The sequence below is a fragment of the Heterodontus francisci genome, chromosome 36, assembly GCF_036365525.1.
Source record: "Heterodontus francisci isolate sHetFra1 chromosome 36, sHetFra1.hap1, whole genome shotgun sequence".
NCBI lineage: Eukaryota > Metazoa > Chordata > Chondrichthyes > Heterodontiformes > Heterodontidae > Heterodontus > Heterodontus francisci.
This window is the reverse complement of record NC_090406.1, coordinates 30148107-30166934: the sequence shown is the minus strand read 5'-3', so window position 1 is coordinate 30166934 and position 18828 is coordinate 30148107. Positions and strand designations below refer to the sequence as shown.

The window sequence follows — 18828 nt, the reverse complement described above, 5'->3', positions numbered from 1 at the left end:
TAATGTGCGATCTCTGTGTGCTCTTTAGAAACTGCTCTGCTCTGTGGGTAGTCAGGGAACTGCAAGTGTCAAAGCCCAGGAACCATGTCCCAAGGAGAGAAAAATGCATCAAAAAACAAACCTTTAAAAAAGGGACAGAGAAAAACTGTGAAACTTGTCTAATCAGTCTCTTTTTGATAGATTAATTCAATTTTTTCAACATATCCCTCAACCCCTTTAATCTAGAAATATGTCTAATTGCCTCTTAATTCTAATAATACCATCCAACTTAATGCCCATCCCCAGTAACTTATTCCACAACCTTATTACCCTTTGGGGCAAAGAATTCTCTGATTCCCCTTCTCACTAATATCATCATTTTCAACTTGTGCCTTTTGGATTTGGACTTTCACTATAATGAGCAATTTGCCCAATTTACCCTTCCCAATCTTGGGTTGCCATTTAATACAAGGTGGTTTATTTTACAGAGTAACTGCTGATACGATCAGTGCAAACATGGAACCAAACAAAGAGTTGGACAAACTGCCAATCACAGAGACAAAGACAGAATTCAGGAATGCACTTCACTTTAAGGTGTCCTTTGCAGTGCTGTCCTTGTGTCTCATCATAGCTGCCATCATCCTGGGGATTTATTTTGGTGAGTCCAATAAAATCTTATTTTCTGAAGATGATTGTGAATTCAGTTCATTGTTTTCTTATGAACTATCCCCTCCCTTTCCTGCATTACAACAGTGACTACACTTCAAAAAGTACTTCATTGGCTGTAAAGCGCTTCGAGACATCCAGTGGTCATGAAAGGCGCTATATAAATATAAGTCTTTATTTCTTTTCCCTTTCCATTTGGTTTTATGTTCCTGACCCATCTAATGTATTTGTCTAGTTTTCTCCTGAAGGTGCTCAGGTAACTAACTCACTCAGGGGGCTGTTCATGGGGAGAATCAGAGGGTAATCCATTGTGGAGAACGTCAGAATCTGGTCTGTCCTGACCCAGCATCTGCACACATGACCTTTCCAGCAGGAGACAGTGGTTAACAGAAGGAGGAACTCCTGTGGGACTACTCCAGGCACGCCTATGCCTGTTGCAATACTTGTTGCTGTTCTGACTGAAATCAGCACAAGTCAGGGATTGAATGTGAGACCTTCCTGCTTTATATACCTGAGTACCAAAGTGGGCAATGAATTTTGTCGCTGAGCCATCCAGGGAGCCTGTATGTGTTACTTCTGTTGTCACACAATGAAGACACACTATATTCACCTCCTTTTCCTTAATACAGGGATACATGGAGCTCATAAAGAATTCCCCTCCCAGCAACACTTGGCCATGAAAGCTAGTAAGTACAATTTATTTTCATTGCACAAATTGGATTGTTTTGCAATCTTGTCCCAGATTACTCCTATAAGCGTTTGATTACTAGTACATGGTGTCCTGAGGAACTGCCATTTACACTGAGTTGGGCCAGTCTTTGTAAATGAGACCATGGAATTTCAGGTGCTGATGTCAGTGAGTTGGCTGAACTTGCTGACGGCACATCCATCCCTGTTGTAAAACCCATTTTAACATTAGAATGTCTACAGATGACGATTGCACGCTGTGAGGACAATCGGGGAGCACTCCGCTGAGAATCTCGCTTAAACCTGCTGAGTGTCTTTCTAGTTGTAACGCTGATATATTTTTTCAAGTACAGTCCTCACCACTGTAAACGCCCACATTTAAAACGATAACCACTTGCATTATGTCAATTTCGAAGTTGCCAGTTACAGCGTCTTAAATTTTCCATTTATTTCCGGCAGGAACAGCTGTGCTTACTCACTGGGTCGCAGCTCGCAGTCTTGATCTGCAACATTCTTGTTATATTTTTGTGAATTACACTGGTTTTCAGGGTCATGTATTTATTGCATAACAAATTGAAAAGTTTTCACTAAAAGAGCAAAACATGAAAAGGATTGAATTATTCCTAAAGTAGCGATTAGCCAAGGGTTCACAGTCAGCTCTTGACACAGAATCAAGCAGTTTCCAGAATCATCATTGTGATGCTGTATGACAATATGAAAAACTGATGCATGTTATCATGAAGACCTTCACCTGTCAAGAAAGAGGCATATTAATTTCATCACATGAACATTAATTTTAAACTGTTGCTGGAGTGAAGAGATGACCTGTTTAAAGAGATCAACAGTGGCTGGAAAAACATTTGCATACTAAGAGACAGTGCTTGGAGAGACAAAAGAATTGCTCACTGATTCAATTAACAGAGATTGCTCTGGGCAATGGTGGTCCACATCTTTTAGGTGTAAGAGACAGCACTACACCACCTCCCCTACACCACCACCACCCCCCCACCCCCAGAGCTTTGAAATCCACAATCTGCAGGAGCGGTTGTTCCCAAATAAGGGGTTAGTCACATGACTAACCTGCTGGCCAATTTGGAGTTTTGAATTGTGTTCACAGGACAGTTTGAAGACAGAGACGGCAGTTTGCAACTGAACTTGGAAGAAGAGTGCCTCTCTCCTGTCTGGCTCTCTCTCTCAGTCACTAATCTCCGGATCCACTGAAGTCATTTAAACCTCAAGAGAGAAAAGACTCCTACATTGAAACAAGTTTTAAACTGTCCACTGGCCCCCAACAAAATGGCAAGACTTACTGGCAACTAACGATTCTACATCGAACTCAAAGGACTGTAAATAGAAACCCAGCTATTGCCTCAAACTTTTCCCCCTTTATTCTTTCTACTTTTTCTGTCTCTATCTGCGTGTGTGTTTATCACGTATGCATACTAGCGTGGATGCATTGCATATTTGTAGTCGTTAACCAAATTAGCGTTTAAGATTAATAAACTTCCAGCTTTCTTGTTTAAATCTAAGAAAACCTGTCTGATTGATTTCTTTGCCTTGCAATTGGAAAACAGTGAACAAGGATTCACTGAGGGGGAACTAAAAACATGGTGTTTTAAAATTGAACCCTGTTACGGTTAAACAAGGCAAAGGCTGAGAGGGAACCCCTAGATCCCTTTCTCACCTGGTCGTAACAATGTCTTTTTAAAATGTATTTATATTTAACGCAAATAACAATTCATGTACAATACTCCCAGCAGCTGAAATTTAGTGATCTAACTTAGGTGTTTTGGTTACATAAATGGTGGTTTGGTTAAGGTATTTGTGTTTTTCCCTACTCTCTGGATCTTCCTGAGATGCTGTACCTGGTAATGGCTTGTTTCTGAATGACTGGTCCTGCTCATTCAGTTTCTTGATGACCACGGGCAAGGTGAGGTTGGCACTGTGGAGCTCGGGATCTTTGGTCAGGTCTTGGGTCCGGCAGTCAAGTGGTTTGTTCAGGTAGTAGTTCAGGGAACTGTGGATACTGATGAATGCTGATAACATTCTTATATAACACTACCATGTTATACCAGCCATCGTGTATAAGGGACAAATCACATTCACATGAGTGCACCTGCAATAAGCAGTGGGGACTGTGTAACCTTGGAAAAAAACAACTAGGCTGAAATCTCACTGCAGCACTAAGCGAGAGCTGCATTGTCTGAGGTGCTGTCTTTTGGATGGGTTGTTAAACGAGGTCTTGTCTGCCTGGTCAGGTGCACATAAAAGATTCCATGGCACCATTTGAAAACGGGACAAGGAATTCTCCCAGTGCCCTTACCTCAAATAACGCCAAAAGAGATTAACTGGTCATTGTTTTGGAACCTTGATGTGTGCGCAGACTTGGTTATCTTGTTTGCCTACATAACAACAGTGATTACATTTAAGAATAATGAATTTTAATGAATGTGAAGCATTTTAGGATCTCTCAAGGATATAAAAGATGCTATAAAAATGCCAGGTCGTCTTTCTTACTTCCCCTACCCAAAGAGATGTCGTGTGACATGCTTTCCCAAGTTCCATATCACCTGAGACTGTCCTGCCTACTGTTACCATCATCTGATAGGCTGTCCAGGGTACATACAGATGGAGCATCATCCGAGTGCAAATTTGTTGTGTCTTGATACCAGGCTGTGGCTCTGCAAGGCCTATGGGAAAGCAGACAAAATGATGCCTATTAGAATGCTAAAACCCTGAAAGACACTTCTGCTATCTCATCCACAATCACTTGGAGTCTGGAAGAGAGAGTCCCCTTCACTGTGGCACCCCAGGTAATTGTGGCAGTAGTTAGATACTCCACTTCAGAAGCCAGGGTTGGTTTTATGACCTGCTATAGCTATTTCAATGCTGAAGCATCTTTCAATTTCCTACCCCATCCAGTGGCAAACTCCCAATAGCAGGAGCTTTAGAATGAACAACTGAGGTTGAGCCCAGAATATATAATGGAATCAGTGCTGGGTCATGGCGCAGCCTCATCCTGCTACCAAAGTGTTGGTAGGATATCCAACCATAGGAATCTCATAAATGAGCTTGATCCTCTCCTCACCTGATATTCACACACATATTGTTTCTGGTAAAATTCACTGAATATCAATCAGGATGGGGGGTCCTTGGCCATTTTTCCCCTCCCTAGCACTAAGGCCAATTGTAGCATCCCTCTGCTGCCCCAGCTGTGATCAACTAACTCAGCACAGGTTGGGGATGGAATCAACTACTCATTCCATAAACCAACTGACTCACAAGAGCAGCTCAGGTTATAGCTTTCAAGTCCTTAAGTATATTTTTTGGTAAAGCCTATTTGAGATTTAACTCATTACCAGCATCTCAGATCCACATGTCACCATAAAATATCTATCCTCTATCAAATCCCCCTTCTCCTCCTCCTCTTCACTAAACAGTAAAGTCCCAGGCTAGACAATCATTCCTCTTAATGCAGCCCTCTAAGTTTAAGGATCAGTCTCACAGCCCTGTTTTGGACTCCCTCCAATAATTCTTCATCTTTTCCATATTACAGTGTTCCAAATGTTGCCTCACCAAGGTCAGATATAACTTCAGCATCTCCTCCTTAGATTTATGTCACATCTCTGGCATACACCCCAAAGCTTTGTTTGCTTTCTTCATCACTAGCAAACATTGAGTTGTTGGCCTTAATGATGTAACACTCTCCTGTACTTATCTTTGTGATAATGTGTTAGCAAACAGTGCCTTGTGGTTCCAGGTCACTACGCGAAATCCACACGAGATGATATAAATGCAAAATGAATCCCCTTCACTGTGGTGCCCCAGGTAATTGTGGCAATAGTCAGAAAGTCCATTTCAGAAAGCAGGGTTAGTTTTAGGACTTGCTACAGCTATTGTAATGCTGAAGCATCTTTCAATTTCCTCCCCCTTCAGTGGCAAGTTTCCATGGCTATCCGTCCCAAACACTGTGCCAACTGTTACGACCAAGGCAGGAGCAGTGCACTGTTCCCCCTTAGTTTTTAAACAGAGAAAAAAAACCACACTTCCATGACCCAACCAACTTGCTGTGAAGCTTCATGGTCAGTGAGAAGGTCATGAAGCAACAGGGCACACCCATAGGATCAGTGTTATACTGCCACACAGTAATGCAGCTCTTTAATCTCTGATGTATTATTTACATTTCATTTACTGGCTGAATATAATCCAGCATTCAAGTACTGATATATTGTCTGATACTGAAACAAGTATTGACTGCATTGTCTGGCTAATTGTCTATGAAGTTAGCAAGATGACATGAAGTAACCAATAGCACTTGTAATTCAGTCCCAGCACCCACTGCTGTTTTGCAGATTGTATATAATTCTTCTATTCTGCGTATTTCTGTAAAAAAAAAAGCAGCTACTTCTGTCTACTATGTTTGATCATATCCCTTTTTGCTTTTTATTTCATCAGTCTGTTTTTCCTTCTGCTGCCTGTAAAAGGCCACTGAAGACCTGTTCCTATATGAATCTCAGCCCCACCAAGTATAAGAGAATATTATGTATAAGATACTAATATTTTGTGCTTTGTAAAACAGCAGGCTGCTCAGCTGGGAATTACATCTGCGGGAATGGCCAATGCCTCACAAAATCCAACCCGGAGTGTGACATAACCAATGATTGCTTGGACCAGTCAGATGAGACAGATTGCGGTGAGTTTTAATTGAAGGTCAGGTGTCTGTGGAGACCATACACTACTGGTGTTTATATCTATATCCAATAACAGGGATTTCATTGCTTAATTCTGATAACAGAGGTTTTATTCATTAGTTCTCACCTGTACAAAGTAACAGGTTAGATCAATCCCAGCCTTGAATGGAGGCTGAGATTCTTTTCCTTGAACTCTTCAACATTCCAAGGACGATCTTGCCTGCAGAAATTTTGCTTTATAGAGGCATAGAGTCGTACAGCATAGAAACGGGCCCTTCGGCCCACCACATCCATGCCGACCATAATGCCTATCTATACTAATCCCACCTGCCTGCATTAATTCCATATCCTTCTATGCCTTGCTCATTCAAGTACCTGGCCAGATGCCTCTTAAATGTCGCTACTGTTCCTGCCTCCAACACCTCCTCAGGCAGCTCATTCCAGATACCCACTATACTTTGTGTGAAAAATTTACCCGTTTGATCCCCTTTAAACCTCCTCCCTCTCACCTTAAATCTATGCCTCTAGTTTTACTCACCCCTACCATGAGAAACAGACTCTGGCTATCTACTCTATCTATGCCTCTCATAATTTTATATACCTCTATCATGTCCCCTCTCAACCTCCTTTGCTCCATTGAAAACAGATCCAGCCTATCCAATCTCTCTTTATAACTCAAGCCCTCCAAACCAGGCAGCATCCTTGTGAATCTTTTCTGCACCCTCTGTAGCTTAATCACATCTTTCCTGTAGTGCGGCGACCAGAACTGCACACAGTACTCCAAATGCGGCCTAACCAACGTTATGTACAACTGTAACATGACGTCCCAACTCCTGTACTCAATGCCTCTTTGTCTCCAGGCTACGCATTGGTCCTATATTGTTTTTTCAAAAACTGCATGCTTTTGTTGCATGTTGTGTTTCATGTGGAATCATTGAGAGTTAGGAGATGTGCATTTCCATGGGCCCTTCATCCACACCGAGGTCTAACTAAATTAGTTATGTGTAAGGCTGCCTGATTCAGGTCCCAGCTTGAGACACTCCTCCTGGCTATAAATCTGTTGCCTTAACCACAATTCCACTGAGCCAGCACCTCCCTCTACCCATTTCCAATATCAAACAGTCCCAGGTCCAGTACAGCATAAGTTAGATATAGAGTAAAGATCCCTCTGCATTGTCCTGTCAAGCACTTCCAGGTCAGGTACATCACAGAGTTAGATGGACAGTGTAGAGGGAAGTTTACTCTACATCTAACTCTTGCTGTACTGGACCTGGGAGTGTTTGATATTGGCAAAGGGTAAAGGGAGGTGCTGGCTAAGTGGAATTGTGTATTGTACATTTGCCATGACTCCAGCCAGGATACACCTGGAAGGGGTGGGTGTGAGCAGATTGGCTTGTGATACATTTCCTGCCCAAGACCACACAGGCAATGCTAGGGATCCATGTGGCACATTTGGGACATCCTAGTCTCTGGTCTGTCATTATTTGTGTTTAAAAGAATGCTCAGGGAATAGCTTTCTTTTAACTGAACTGTGAACAGCTATGATGTTTGGTTATGAACATCTTGTGTGTTTTCTTTTATAGACTGTGGTACCCCCTTGACAAGCAACAGAATTGTGGGGGGCATGAATGCTGCCATCGGGGAGTGGCCCTGGCAGGTCAGTCTACATATAGTTGGCATTGGCCATGAGTGTGGGGCTACAGTTGTGTCGAGCACATGGCTGATCTCAGCAGCTCATTGTTTTATCAGGTAAGTCATTCTTTGGGCTGACTATCTATATAGCTTTTGTTGATTTAAAATACAGATGTGCATTCCAGACCATGAAAAGCATATAATCCCAATCTGGTTCTTTTAACTTTACTCACTTTGCATTCTTTTAGTGACATTTCACACAGTGGTTTGATGCTTCGAGTTCTCAATGGTTCAGTTGATAAAGCTCTCAGGTAACAACCACAGAGACCAGATGGTTCTGGGGTCCATCCCTGATCTGTGTATTACTGAGCCACTGAGATCAGAGAGTCCCTGTGTCCAAACATGCTCTGTGCTGAGCTGGCTAATCTCAAACAGGCAGCTGTGGAGACTGCAATTGGCCTCAGCACCTTGTGTTAGGAGGGGACAATCACCTTTGGTTCCTGTTCCTGATTACTGTTCACTGACTCTTGCTGGAGGTGTTACAGTCAGGTGAGGACAGGGAGGACAAGATGGGGCTCAGCTATATGCAGCCTAGAGTTGCATATTGGCTGACGCGTCATCTAGGCTCACAGAAGAATGGCCATTCAGTGAGGTACCAGAAGGTGGGAGGCACCTATAGAACCCATATCCCAGAGAAAGTGAGCAAGTAGGCAACTGTACTCCGTTGGGAGTCATTGCCTGGAGAAACTATAGTGGGAGTTAGTACCCAGGGAACTGTACCTCAGTGGCAGCCCATGCTTGGGGAAACTATACCCCAGGGGGATCAGTGCCCAGGGAACTGTACCCCAATGGCAATCAGTGCCCAGGGAACTGTGCCCCAGTGGGAGTCAGTACCCAGGGAATTGAACCCCAGTGGGAGTCAGTACCCAGGGACCTGAACCCCAGTAGGAGTAAGTACCCTGGGAGCTGAACCCAAGTGGGAGTAAGTACCCAAGGAACTGAATCCCAGTGGCAACTATATCCCATTGGGAGTCACTGGCCTCAGGAGAAAAGGGAAGAAAAATTGAAAACCTTCAATTAAAAAAGAATGAAGGCCCAAGAATAATCTTTCTGTTTTGGCTCCTTGCAGCTTTGAAGACCCAAGGAGCTGGGAGGCGGTCCTTGGAACTATCTATAGAAATGACCAAAGTTCCACAGCAGTGAAAAGGAAATTGAAGAGGATCATTGTACATCCCTTATTTGAACCATCTGCACTTGATTACGATGTGGCTCTGCTGGAGTTGACCAGCCCCGTATCATTCTCCAGATCTATCCAGCCTGTGTGTCTACCGTCACCTACTCATGTCTTCCCTTCAGGAAAGAACTGCACTATTACAGGATGGGGATCTCTGAGCGAGAACAATGGTGTGGAGTTAATTTATTTTTAAAGCTGCTCCTTTCTGTTTAAAAAAAATCCCCAAAATTGTTATTGACCCTTATCCTGTAAGTCCCCTTCAACTGTCATTTCCTGAAAGAGATGTGGGCCATGCATGATACCCTTCAGTTGGCCTCCAAGATAGACTTGCTATCAGATTGTTCCTCGTCTCCCACATGGAACTGCCTTTCCTCCTTTGTTTAGCTAAGAGCTTGACATATGGTGGAACTGTGGCAGTAAATCCACTATTGTGCAGGGTAATGGTGCTGACCCACTGTGGTGCTGCCCCTGGAATTTCTGCCTTTTGCTGCACTGCCTCTTTGAATGTTGATACTCGTAGACACTTCGCAAAAATGGAAACTTTCCATGTATCATTGTACAATTTAAATCCCGACACTCGGTAACATGTTAAGTTGAATGAAATGCCACTCATTGATGGAAACAGTAATAAGCGATGAGGTGGAGCATTGTAATGACACTCTCTGGTTCTGGGATGCTGATATGTTGGGCTCTGAAGTTATGTGTTGGACTGAAGAGTGGCTCTCACTCCCTATCAGCACAATCTGCCCATTGTCCCTTGTACTGTTCACTTGCTCTCATCCCTTGCTCTCACAATTGCAATAATCTCCTCCTTAATATCTGAACAGAGCAGATCTTTATGGAATTCTGCTGGTCTTGCACTTGACAGACTTCGTACATTCATCGGCACTTCGCAGCCTACTTTAAAAATATCAAATTCTTGTTTTGTCCTTGAAAAGTAAAATAGTATCTTGAGGAACATAGGAACAGGAGTAGGCCATTTAGCCCCTTGAACCTGTTCTATCCATCAGTGAGATCATAGCTGATCTGTGTCTTAACTCCTGCCTTTGCCTCATATCCCTTAATACCTTTGCTAAACAAAAATCTATCCATCTCAGATTTAAAATTAACACTTGACCCAGCTTCAATTGCCATTTGTGGAAGAGATCTTTACCAACCTTTGCATGTAGAAGTGTTTCCAAACTTCACAACTGAAAGATTTGGCTGCAATTTTTAGGCTGTGTCCCATTGTCCTGGATTTTCAACTCAGTTCCCCTTAATATCTTGAAATCTTTGATCAAATCACCCTTAAAATTCTAGGGAATGCAACTTTACTTTGTGTAATCTCTCCTCGCAATTTAACCCTTAGAAACCAGATATCATTCCAGTAAATTTACACTGCACTCCCTCCAAGGTCAATACATCCTTCTTAAGATGTGGTACCCAGAACTGCTCACTGTACTCTAGGTGGTCTAAATAGGGCTTTGTATTGCTGCGTCATTACTTCTATCCCCTTATACTTAGTCCTCTAGATATAAAGACCAGCATTCCATTCGCCGTTTTGATTGTTTTTTTTGTACCTGTCCATGGCATTTTACATACATAGACCATTTGGTCACTTTGTACCTCCACTGCTTCTAGCTTTTCACCATTGAAAAAGTACTCTGCTCTATCCTTTTTAGGTCCAAAGTGGATGATCTCACACTGCTTACATTGAAATCCATTTGCCACAGTTTTGCCCATTCACTTCATCTATTAATATCTCTTTATAATTTTGTGCTTTCATCTGTACTGCTTACAATGCCACTGTCTTTGTGGATTTGGATATGTGGCTGTCTAACCTGTCATCTAAGCCACTAATAAATTAAGTGAATAGTTGAATAGGCTCCAACACAAATCCCTGTGGGAAGCCACTAGTCACATCCAGCCAATTAGAGTACCTGTCCGTAATCCCGACTCTATCTCCTGCCATATGGTCAATTTCCTTACCAGGTTAATGGTTTGCTCTCCAATCAACTTTAGCTCACAGTCTCTTATGAAGGACTTGATCAAATGCCTTCTGGAAATCCATATAACTAACATTTATAGACATTCCCCTGTCTACTACATTAGTTACCTCTTCAAGAATTCAATCAGGTTCATCAAGCATGATCCACCCTTTACAAATCCAAACTGGATCTCTCAAATCAACTGAAAAATTTCAAGGTGTTCAGTCACTCCATCCTTATTTAGAGACTCTAGTAATTTCCCAATAACCGATGTTAGCCTAACCAGTCTACAATTCCGTCTCCCACCTTTCATCTGAATCGAGAGAATTTTGGAAGATTATAGTTAGCACACCTGCAATGTTCTCACCTACTTCCTTTAAAATCCTGTGATGAAAACCATCTGAATCTGGGGATTTGTCACAGATTAGAAACATCATTTTTTTCCTTACTGTAAATTTGCTTAATTTTAGTGAACCCCCACCCATAATTCAATAGTTTCCTTGGCATATCTGGCATGCTATCCTCTTGTTATACTCTAAATACTGATGTAAAGTAATTAATATTTCAGTTATTTCCTTTTTCATTTATAATATCACCATTACTAGTTTTAAGGGGCCCACATTGCTCTTAACCACCCTCTTTTTCCTAATATAATTGTAAAAATTTATTTGTGGGCATAGGCATGTCCAGGTGACATGCTCCTACCCAGAAAGTACTGAAGAAATGAAGTGTTGACTTTCTATGGTGACAAATGTTACAGTTTGGATTTTGTGGCCCATAGCAGTGAACACTTTACAGCTCATGATGCAGAACAGTTTGTCAATGAACTGTACTGACCTTGGAAATGTGCTCCAAATTCTGATAGACATCAAATTTTGCAGTATGATGGCTATTGCTTTGGTTAAACTGTCAATGTCTCGCAGTTCACCCTTTTCTTCTGTTTATGTCACAGGTTCTTTACCCATCATTCTGCAGAAAGCCACTGTTCACATATTCAATCAAAGCGAATGTGTCAAACTCTACAGCTACCCTGTAACTCCACAAATGATCTGTGCCGGATTCGTAACTGGCAAAGTGGATGCCTGTCAGGTCAGTAATGGAGCCCAGTCCAAAAGAATGTCTCCCAAGTTCTGCTGCTATCCCAAACGTACTTCATTTTGTTCAGACAGTAGCCACTGTAGTTGTTTATTATTTGCATGTGTGGATTTGTTTATCAAAAGTAGCACCTTTTGAATGACCAGGATCAAACATTGCCTTTCACCTTTGGGACCAGAAACTGAATCCAGCCCAGGCTGAGGAAATGAATATTTGTCTCTGGTTGCAATGGTCCTGAATGTGATGACTCCCACAGCTACCTTGACTACACTTCGTCACACCCTGCCTCCTGTAAGGATTCCATTCCAATCTCCCAGTTTCTCCATATCTGATGCATCTGTTCTGATGATGCTACATTCCACGACAGCGCCGCTGGTATGTCTCCCTTTTTCCTCAACCGAGGATTCACCCGCACTGTGGTTGACAGGGCCCTCGACCATGTCCGACCCATTTCCCGCACCTCTGCTCTCACCCCTTCCCTCCCTCCCAGAACTGCGACAGGGTTCCCCTTGTACTCACTTTCCACCCCACCAGCTTCCACATCCAAAGGATCATCCTGCACCATTTCTGCCACTTCCAGCATTTTGCCACCACCAAACACATCTTTCCCTCCCCTCCCCTGTCAGCATTCCGAAGGGACCATTCCCTCCGCGACACCCTGGTCCACTCCTCCATCATCCCCGACATCTCTTCCCTTTCCCACGGCACCTTCCCATGCAATCGCAGGAGTGAAATACCTGCCCTTTTACCTCCTCTATCCTCACTATCCAAGGCCTCAAACACTCCTTCCAGGTCAAGCAGAGATTTACTTGCACTTGTTTCAATTTAGTACACTGTATTTGCTGCTCATAGTGCGGTCTCCTCTACCTTGGGGAGACCAAGCGCAGATTGGGTGACCAATTTACAGAACACCTCCGCTCGGTCCGCATGATCCCGAGCTTCCGATTGCTTGCCATTTTAATTCACCACCTTGTTCCCATGACCACATTTCTGTCCTCGGCCTGCTGCAGTGTTCCAGTGAACAACAAAGCAAGCTCGAGAAACAACACTTCATCTTCTGATTAGGCACTCTACAGCCTTCTGGACTCACTATTGAGTTCAATAATTTCAGACCATGAACTCCATTATTTTTGTTTATTTATTTATTTATTAACCATGTGCCAGTCTCAAACTTATTTTTCATGTTTTTGCTTTTGTACGGAGCTGTTCATTATTCTGCCATTAGCACTCTCTCTGGACTCGTGCTTTGTCTTTCGCTACAACTATTTAGCACTCCATTTGCATTCTGTTCCATGACGTCATTTAATCTCTCCCCCCCCCCTCTGTCCTATCACAGTCCTTCCTTCTTGTCCTTCTTCCTCCCCCCCCCCCCACACACTTTCATTTGCTCAAAGACTTACACTTCTAACTTTTGCCAGTTCTGATGAAGGGTTATGGACCTGAAACGTCTATTTCCCTCTACATAGATGCTGAGTATTTCTGGCACTTTCTGTTCTCATTTCAGAGTTCCAGCATCAGCAGTATTTTGCTCTTATTTTAGAGTTATCCCCACTGTCCTGGCCAATAGTTATTCCTCAATCAACATCACAAAAACAGACTACCTGGTCATTATCACATTGGTATTTGTGGGAACTTGCTGTGTGCAAATTGGCTGCCATGTTGCCTACATTACTACAATTCAAAAAGTAGTTTGTCGGCTGTAAAGTGCTTTGTGAAAGGCGCTATATAAATGCAAGTCCTTTCCTTTACTGTCCCCTTCCCATCATCCATCCCCTCCCACTGACTGGTGCCCATTTATCCCTTCGGCCTGAGACAACGGGATAACTTTAACATTGGACAATAATGTAAAGTGGGTGATAGTGACTCAGCTACCTGTTGTACGTCTCCCACTCCCTCCCACCCCTGAATTTAATTTCCATTGACTGTGATGGAAAAGAAGAATGGGAGAGATGTATGCTGAGCAGATGATCCAATATCACACTATCGCCCTATATCACAATTACCCTTATGAGGGAAAAAAAGCTGAAGACCGGGAGTTTGCCAAGAATTTTCATCCCTTCACCTACTCCATGAAAACAAAACCAAATGAGAGCTGATCTAAGCAAAACATTACTGAGGCAGACAATGTTGTTTCTTTAAACCACACTGGAAATACCTACAATTCCAGAGCACATCACCTGATCACGTTCATCCAAATATTAAAACAGAATAAAATCATATTCTGTGTCTCTCCTAAGGTGGATAATAATTGTCTGTTGAAATAATTCCCTTAGCTGGCGTGAATGGGCTGTAATCAGCAGTTGTTTCTTTGAAACAAGAAATTTAATTTAAAATAAAAGCAAAATACTGCGGATGCTGGAAATCTGAAATAAAAACAAGAAATGCTGGAAATACTCAGCAGGTCTGGCAGCATCTGTGGAGAGAGAAGCAGAGTTAATGTTTCAGAAGAAGGGTCACAGACCTGAAACGTTAACTCTGCTTCTCTCTCCACAAATGCTGCCAGACCTGCTGAGTATTTCCAGCATTTCTTGTTTTTAATTTCATTTAAAAACTTGTTTTGAAAAATATTGAAAGCTTCAAACACTGCTGAAGAAGTTCTTGTGGCTGGTAAATAATTGAGGTCTGACTCCTTTGTTTAAATTGCCCGTACTGCCTGTGTTGATCACAAAGTTATTACGTTTATCATTCCTTCTTATTGCAAGTTTACTGTGGTAAATTAGCAAGCTCTTGTACAAATTGTTATTTCTCATTTTGTGCACTTGATCCAACAACAATTCCCAGTGCCATCAACTCCTTTCCTTCTGCAACCAATTGAGTACTTTTAGCATGGTGGAAATATCCTCTTGATTAACTGTAACATGCCTCAACTCGCTCCCTATTCCCCCTCTCCCTCACCCTGCTCCTCTCTGCTTTCTCCTTTCATCTCCCTCACCCCTCCCATCCCAGTCCTTCTCAACCCCTCTCCTATACATCCTCTCACCCTCCTCCTCCTCCCCTCCTCCTCTGCCTTTCCCCATCCTGTTTTGATATATTACTTGGGCTGGGCTATTACACCCTATACTTCAAAAGAAAAGAACTCAAATCAGAAATGGCTTGGGGAAAAATTCTCATAAGAGAGAATCAGATGTGGCACTTGGGACTGTAGAGTCATTCCGAATAGGCCAAATAGCCTTTCTGATCCATAATTATCTTATGCCCATTTCTTTTTTTTGGAATTTGCTACTACAATGCTGCTTGGCTGCTCTGTGGGAAGCAAACAACTTGTAACCTCTAATAATATTTTTTCTATGTCTGGGGCAGGAATTTATTTCTGTGTATAATGTTAATGAAAAATTCTCTTACAATGAAACTCACAGTACCAGGCGCAGTGAAGGGGACCTTGTCCTTGGGGCTAAGGCCCAGAAACACTGTTGCCCCTGTACAGCGAAGGTTCACTGGATTGGTCCCTGGGATGAAAGGGTTGACCCATGATGAGAAGCTGAGTAAATTGGGTCTATATTCTCCAGAGTTTAGAAGAATGAGAGGTGATCTCACTGAAATTTACAAGACTCTGAAGGGGCTTGACAGGGTAGACACTGAGAGATTGCTTCCGCTGTTTGAAGAATCTAAAACATGGGGGGCACGGCCTCAGGATAAGTGGCTGATCATTTAGGACTCAGATGAGGAGACATTTTTTCACTCAAAGAATTGTGAGTCTTTGGAATTCTCAACCCCAGAGGTTTGTGGATGCTCAATTGTTGAATACATTTAAGGCTGGGATAGACTTTTGGTCTCTCAGGGAATCAAGAGATATGGGAAGCAGGCAGGAAAGTGGAGTTGGAGCCCAAGATCAGCCGGGATCATATTGAATGGCGGAGCAGGCTTGACGGGCCGTACAGTCTACTCCTGCTCCTAATTCTGAATGTTCTTATGCCCAGCCTCCCTCATGGATAATGGATGTTGTCCAATAGTCAAGACTCACCAAATCTCATTTTGACAGCATTCGATAAACTTCATGAAAGTTTTCTTTATAAATCCTGGTAGCCTGACTCCTCTGAAAATTCTGTGTGACCGTGCTGCTTTCCCTGAACTAAACTGGTATTATAAACTCGCCCAGTTTAACAAAAATAGTTTGCACACGCAGTATGTGACAATTGTAACCCATCGCTACACATTTTTACATAGTGATATTTTAATTTTTGACAAATCACTGAGACTGAACTGTCCATGTATTGTAACTGCTACCTGGAAGTTGTTCTTTGGAGCTGATTCTGACCTGCACAGAAACAAACCCCCGGACAGTGAAACAAAAACAAAAAATGCTAGAAATACTCAGCAGGTCTGGCAGCATCTGTGGAGACAGAAGCAAAGTTAACGTTTCAGGACTGTGACCTTTCATCAGAACGTGAACGGGTGAAAATGTTCCAAGCTCTTTTCAGAACACGTAATGATTTCTGGTCTTTATCCCCTTTCTCTCAGGGAGATTCTGGTGGGCCGATGGTTTGTGAGGAGTCACCAGGCAAATGGTTCTTGGCCGGTATCGTGAGCTGGGGAGAAGGCTGCGCCCGACCAAACAAACCCGGCATTTACACAAGAGTGACCGCAATCCAGGATTGGGCCCAGCACACAATGTCACTGTCCAACACAATTATTCCTCCCTTGGAGACCAATACCGAACAGACAGCTTCAGTAAATAGAAGCACCACAGTCCCCAGCTTACCAGCAGGCAGGTGTTCACATTATTTGCTGTGGGAATTGGGGGATCAGATTATGACTGTGCATGAGCTGGAGGCTCATGTACACTGTGTTATAGAGAGGAGCAGGGTCAGATTCTGGGCAGTGATGGTGGCTGCTTTGTGTGTATGGTGTTGCGATATACAGTGGGGTTAAACCAGGTTACTGATCCAGTGTCTGTCATGCTTGGTCATTTCTCCCCATGGTGTGTAACTGATTTCAAGTGGGCAGTTCCTCCATATCCAACCCTTCCCTAATAGTGGAAGGAAATCCTGTTCTTGATCACTGCCTAGGGCAGGGGAGTCAAACTCAATTTAAATGGTGGTCCAGACGTGACATCCTGGCACTTGGCATGTGCCACATTCAGTAAAAGTTATTGGGACACACTGTCGTAGAAATGGGTCCGCATTTCACCTGTTTTTTGGGTGTAAAACAGATGCAATGTATAAACAAGGTACAAGGTCCCTCATCTAATTTGTGCTGAGTGTCTTTAGGCATCCCTGCCAGCTGCCTGAAATCAGCAGTGGATCAATTTAAATATGCACAGGAGGTTCCTGTGCCTGATTCAGGATTCTTCTGCAGAATGTGTGAAATCCTCCTGTGTGTATGAACCAGATGAGCTCCGACAAGCTTTTCTAATTCGACAGAGATCTTTAAAGCTGTGCTCAGTTCTCTTGCATCTCTTCAATGTATCAGAGCTTGGGATGCTCTCTGAGTGCAGTGAAAATCCTCAGTCTCTGTCCCCTTGTTCCCCATTTATCCACCTGTGGAAACAATCTTTCACTCTTTACCAACCATAAAGACCATACTTTTTTTAAAAATTTGTGTCATGGGAAGTGGGCATTGCTGGCAAGGCCAGCATTTGTTACCCATCCCTAATTGCCGTTGAGAAAGTGGTGGTGAGCTGCCTTCTTGAACCACAGCAGCCCATCTCGAGTAGGTACACCACAGTGTGGTTAGGAAGGGAGTTTCATTTGATCCTTCACTGTCTGCTCCTCTCTCAGCCCCCCTCCCACTCACCACATTGCTGCTGCTGCATCGCCCAGCTCTGCAGAAAATCTCAGGCCCCACACCTGCCACCACCCCATTCTTTTCTTCCCCAGACCCAGTTTCCCTTTCTCCTCTTGCTCCAGCCTCAATGGAAAGCGTGCACAATGAGTGAGGATAAGATTTGCCTCAGCTGTGATATTCCACAGTTACCCTCCTGCCACTGGATAGCTACTCATGAGATGTTGGCTGGGGGTGAGGGGGAGGTGGGGGGGGGGGGGGGCGCGGTGGTTAGTTTGCCATGACCACTGTACTTTGAACTGTACCCCAAAGAGAGGTAGTGCTTCCAGGAAAGGAGAGGATGAACTGGACAGACAAAAAAAATTAACAGTCTGCTGTTACTCTCCCTCAATTCCTTCTCCAGGAGGAAATGGGGGCAGGGGAAATCAGGGATAACAAAATAACTGGTGGCCAGCGAAGGGGGTAATTACCTTAGTGATCAGGGGTTGTGTAAAACCTCAGATTAATGTTCTTCCATTTTTTTTTTTAAGAAGTTAACTGTACAGCCTCCACCTTCAAGTGTTCTAGCAACAGTTGTATCAATAAACACAACGCAGAGTGTGATGGCGTGACAGACTGTCCCACAAATTCTGACGAGACAAACTGCAGTGAGTACAGTCACTTCATCTCTGTCTAACAAGGCAAGTGCTTGTAGTTTGGGACAAAAAGTTTGTTCCTGATAACAAAGGCCCATCAGTGAATATCCTGTATAGTGACCACAGTATAACACAGGTCTGCACACTTAGTTTAATAATACAGCAGATCCTTCCAAGACCTAACGAAGGCTGAGGGTAAAAATTGCACTTTCTGAAACCTTATAGAAATATGGAAACAGGTGTAGGCCCATCAGCACCATGAGCCTGTTCCATCATTCAGTTAGATAATGGCTGATCTAAATTATAACTCCATCTTCCTGCCTTGGTTCAATAACCCTCAACACCCTGGCCTAACAAAAATCCTTCGATCTCAGTTTTAACATTCTCAAATTGACCCCAGCCTCAACAGCTCTTTAGGGGAAGAGCATTCCAGATTTCCACTAGCCTTTGTGTGAGAAAGGCTATCAGGCTGTATTGACTCCCATGTTACATTATAGGGAAACCCAGTCAATATTTCAATT

General features: G+C 43.2%; 1 protein-coding gene across 4 annotated transcripts in view; it reads left to right on the top strand.

Moving 5' to 3' along the window:
* tmprss9 (transmembrane serine protease 9) overlaps positions 1-18828 on the top strand; it is a 33941-nt gene that overhangs the window by 5756 nt on the left and 9357 nt on the right. For 2 of the 4 annotated variants that reach the window (XM_068016437.1, XM_068016436.1), the window contains exons 2-9: positions 468-637; positions 1275-1331; positions 5912-6025; positions 7607-7772; positions 8785-9059; positions 11809-11945; positions 16410-16656; positions 18203-18319. In XM_068016437.1, coding sequence (XP_067872538.1) covers positions 496-637; positions 1275-1331; positions 5912-6025; positions 7607-7772; positions 8785-9059; positions 11809-11945; positions 16410-16656; positions 18203-18319 — 1255 coding nt within the window. In that variant the 5' untranslated portion in view covers positions 468-495. The remainder of the gene's footprint in view (positions 1-467; positions 638-1274; positions 1332-5911; positions 6026-7606; positions 7773-8784; positions 9060-11808; positions 11946-16409; positions 16657-18202; positions 18320-18828) is intronic. The other 2 variants (XM_068016438.1, XM_068016439.1) reach the window with 2 other exon arrangements.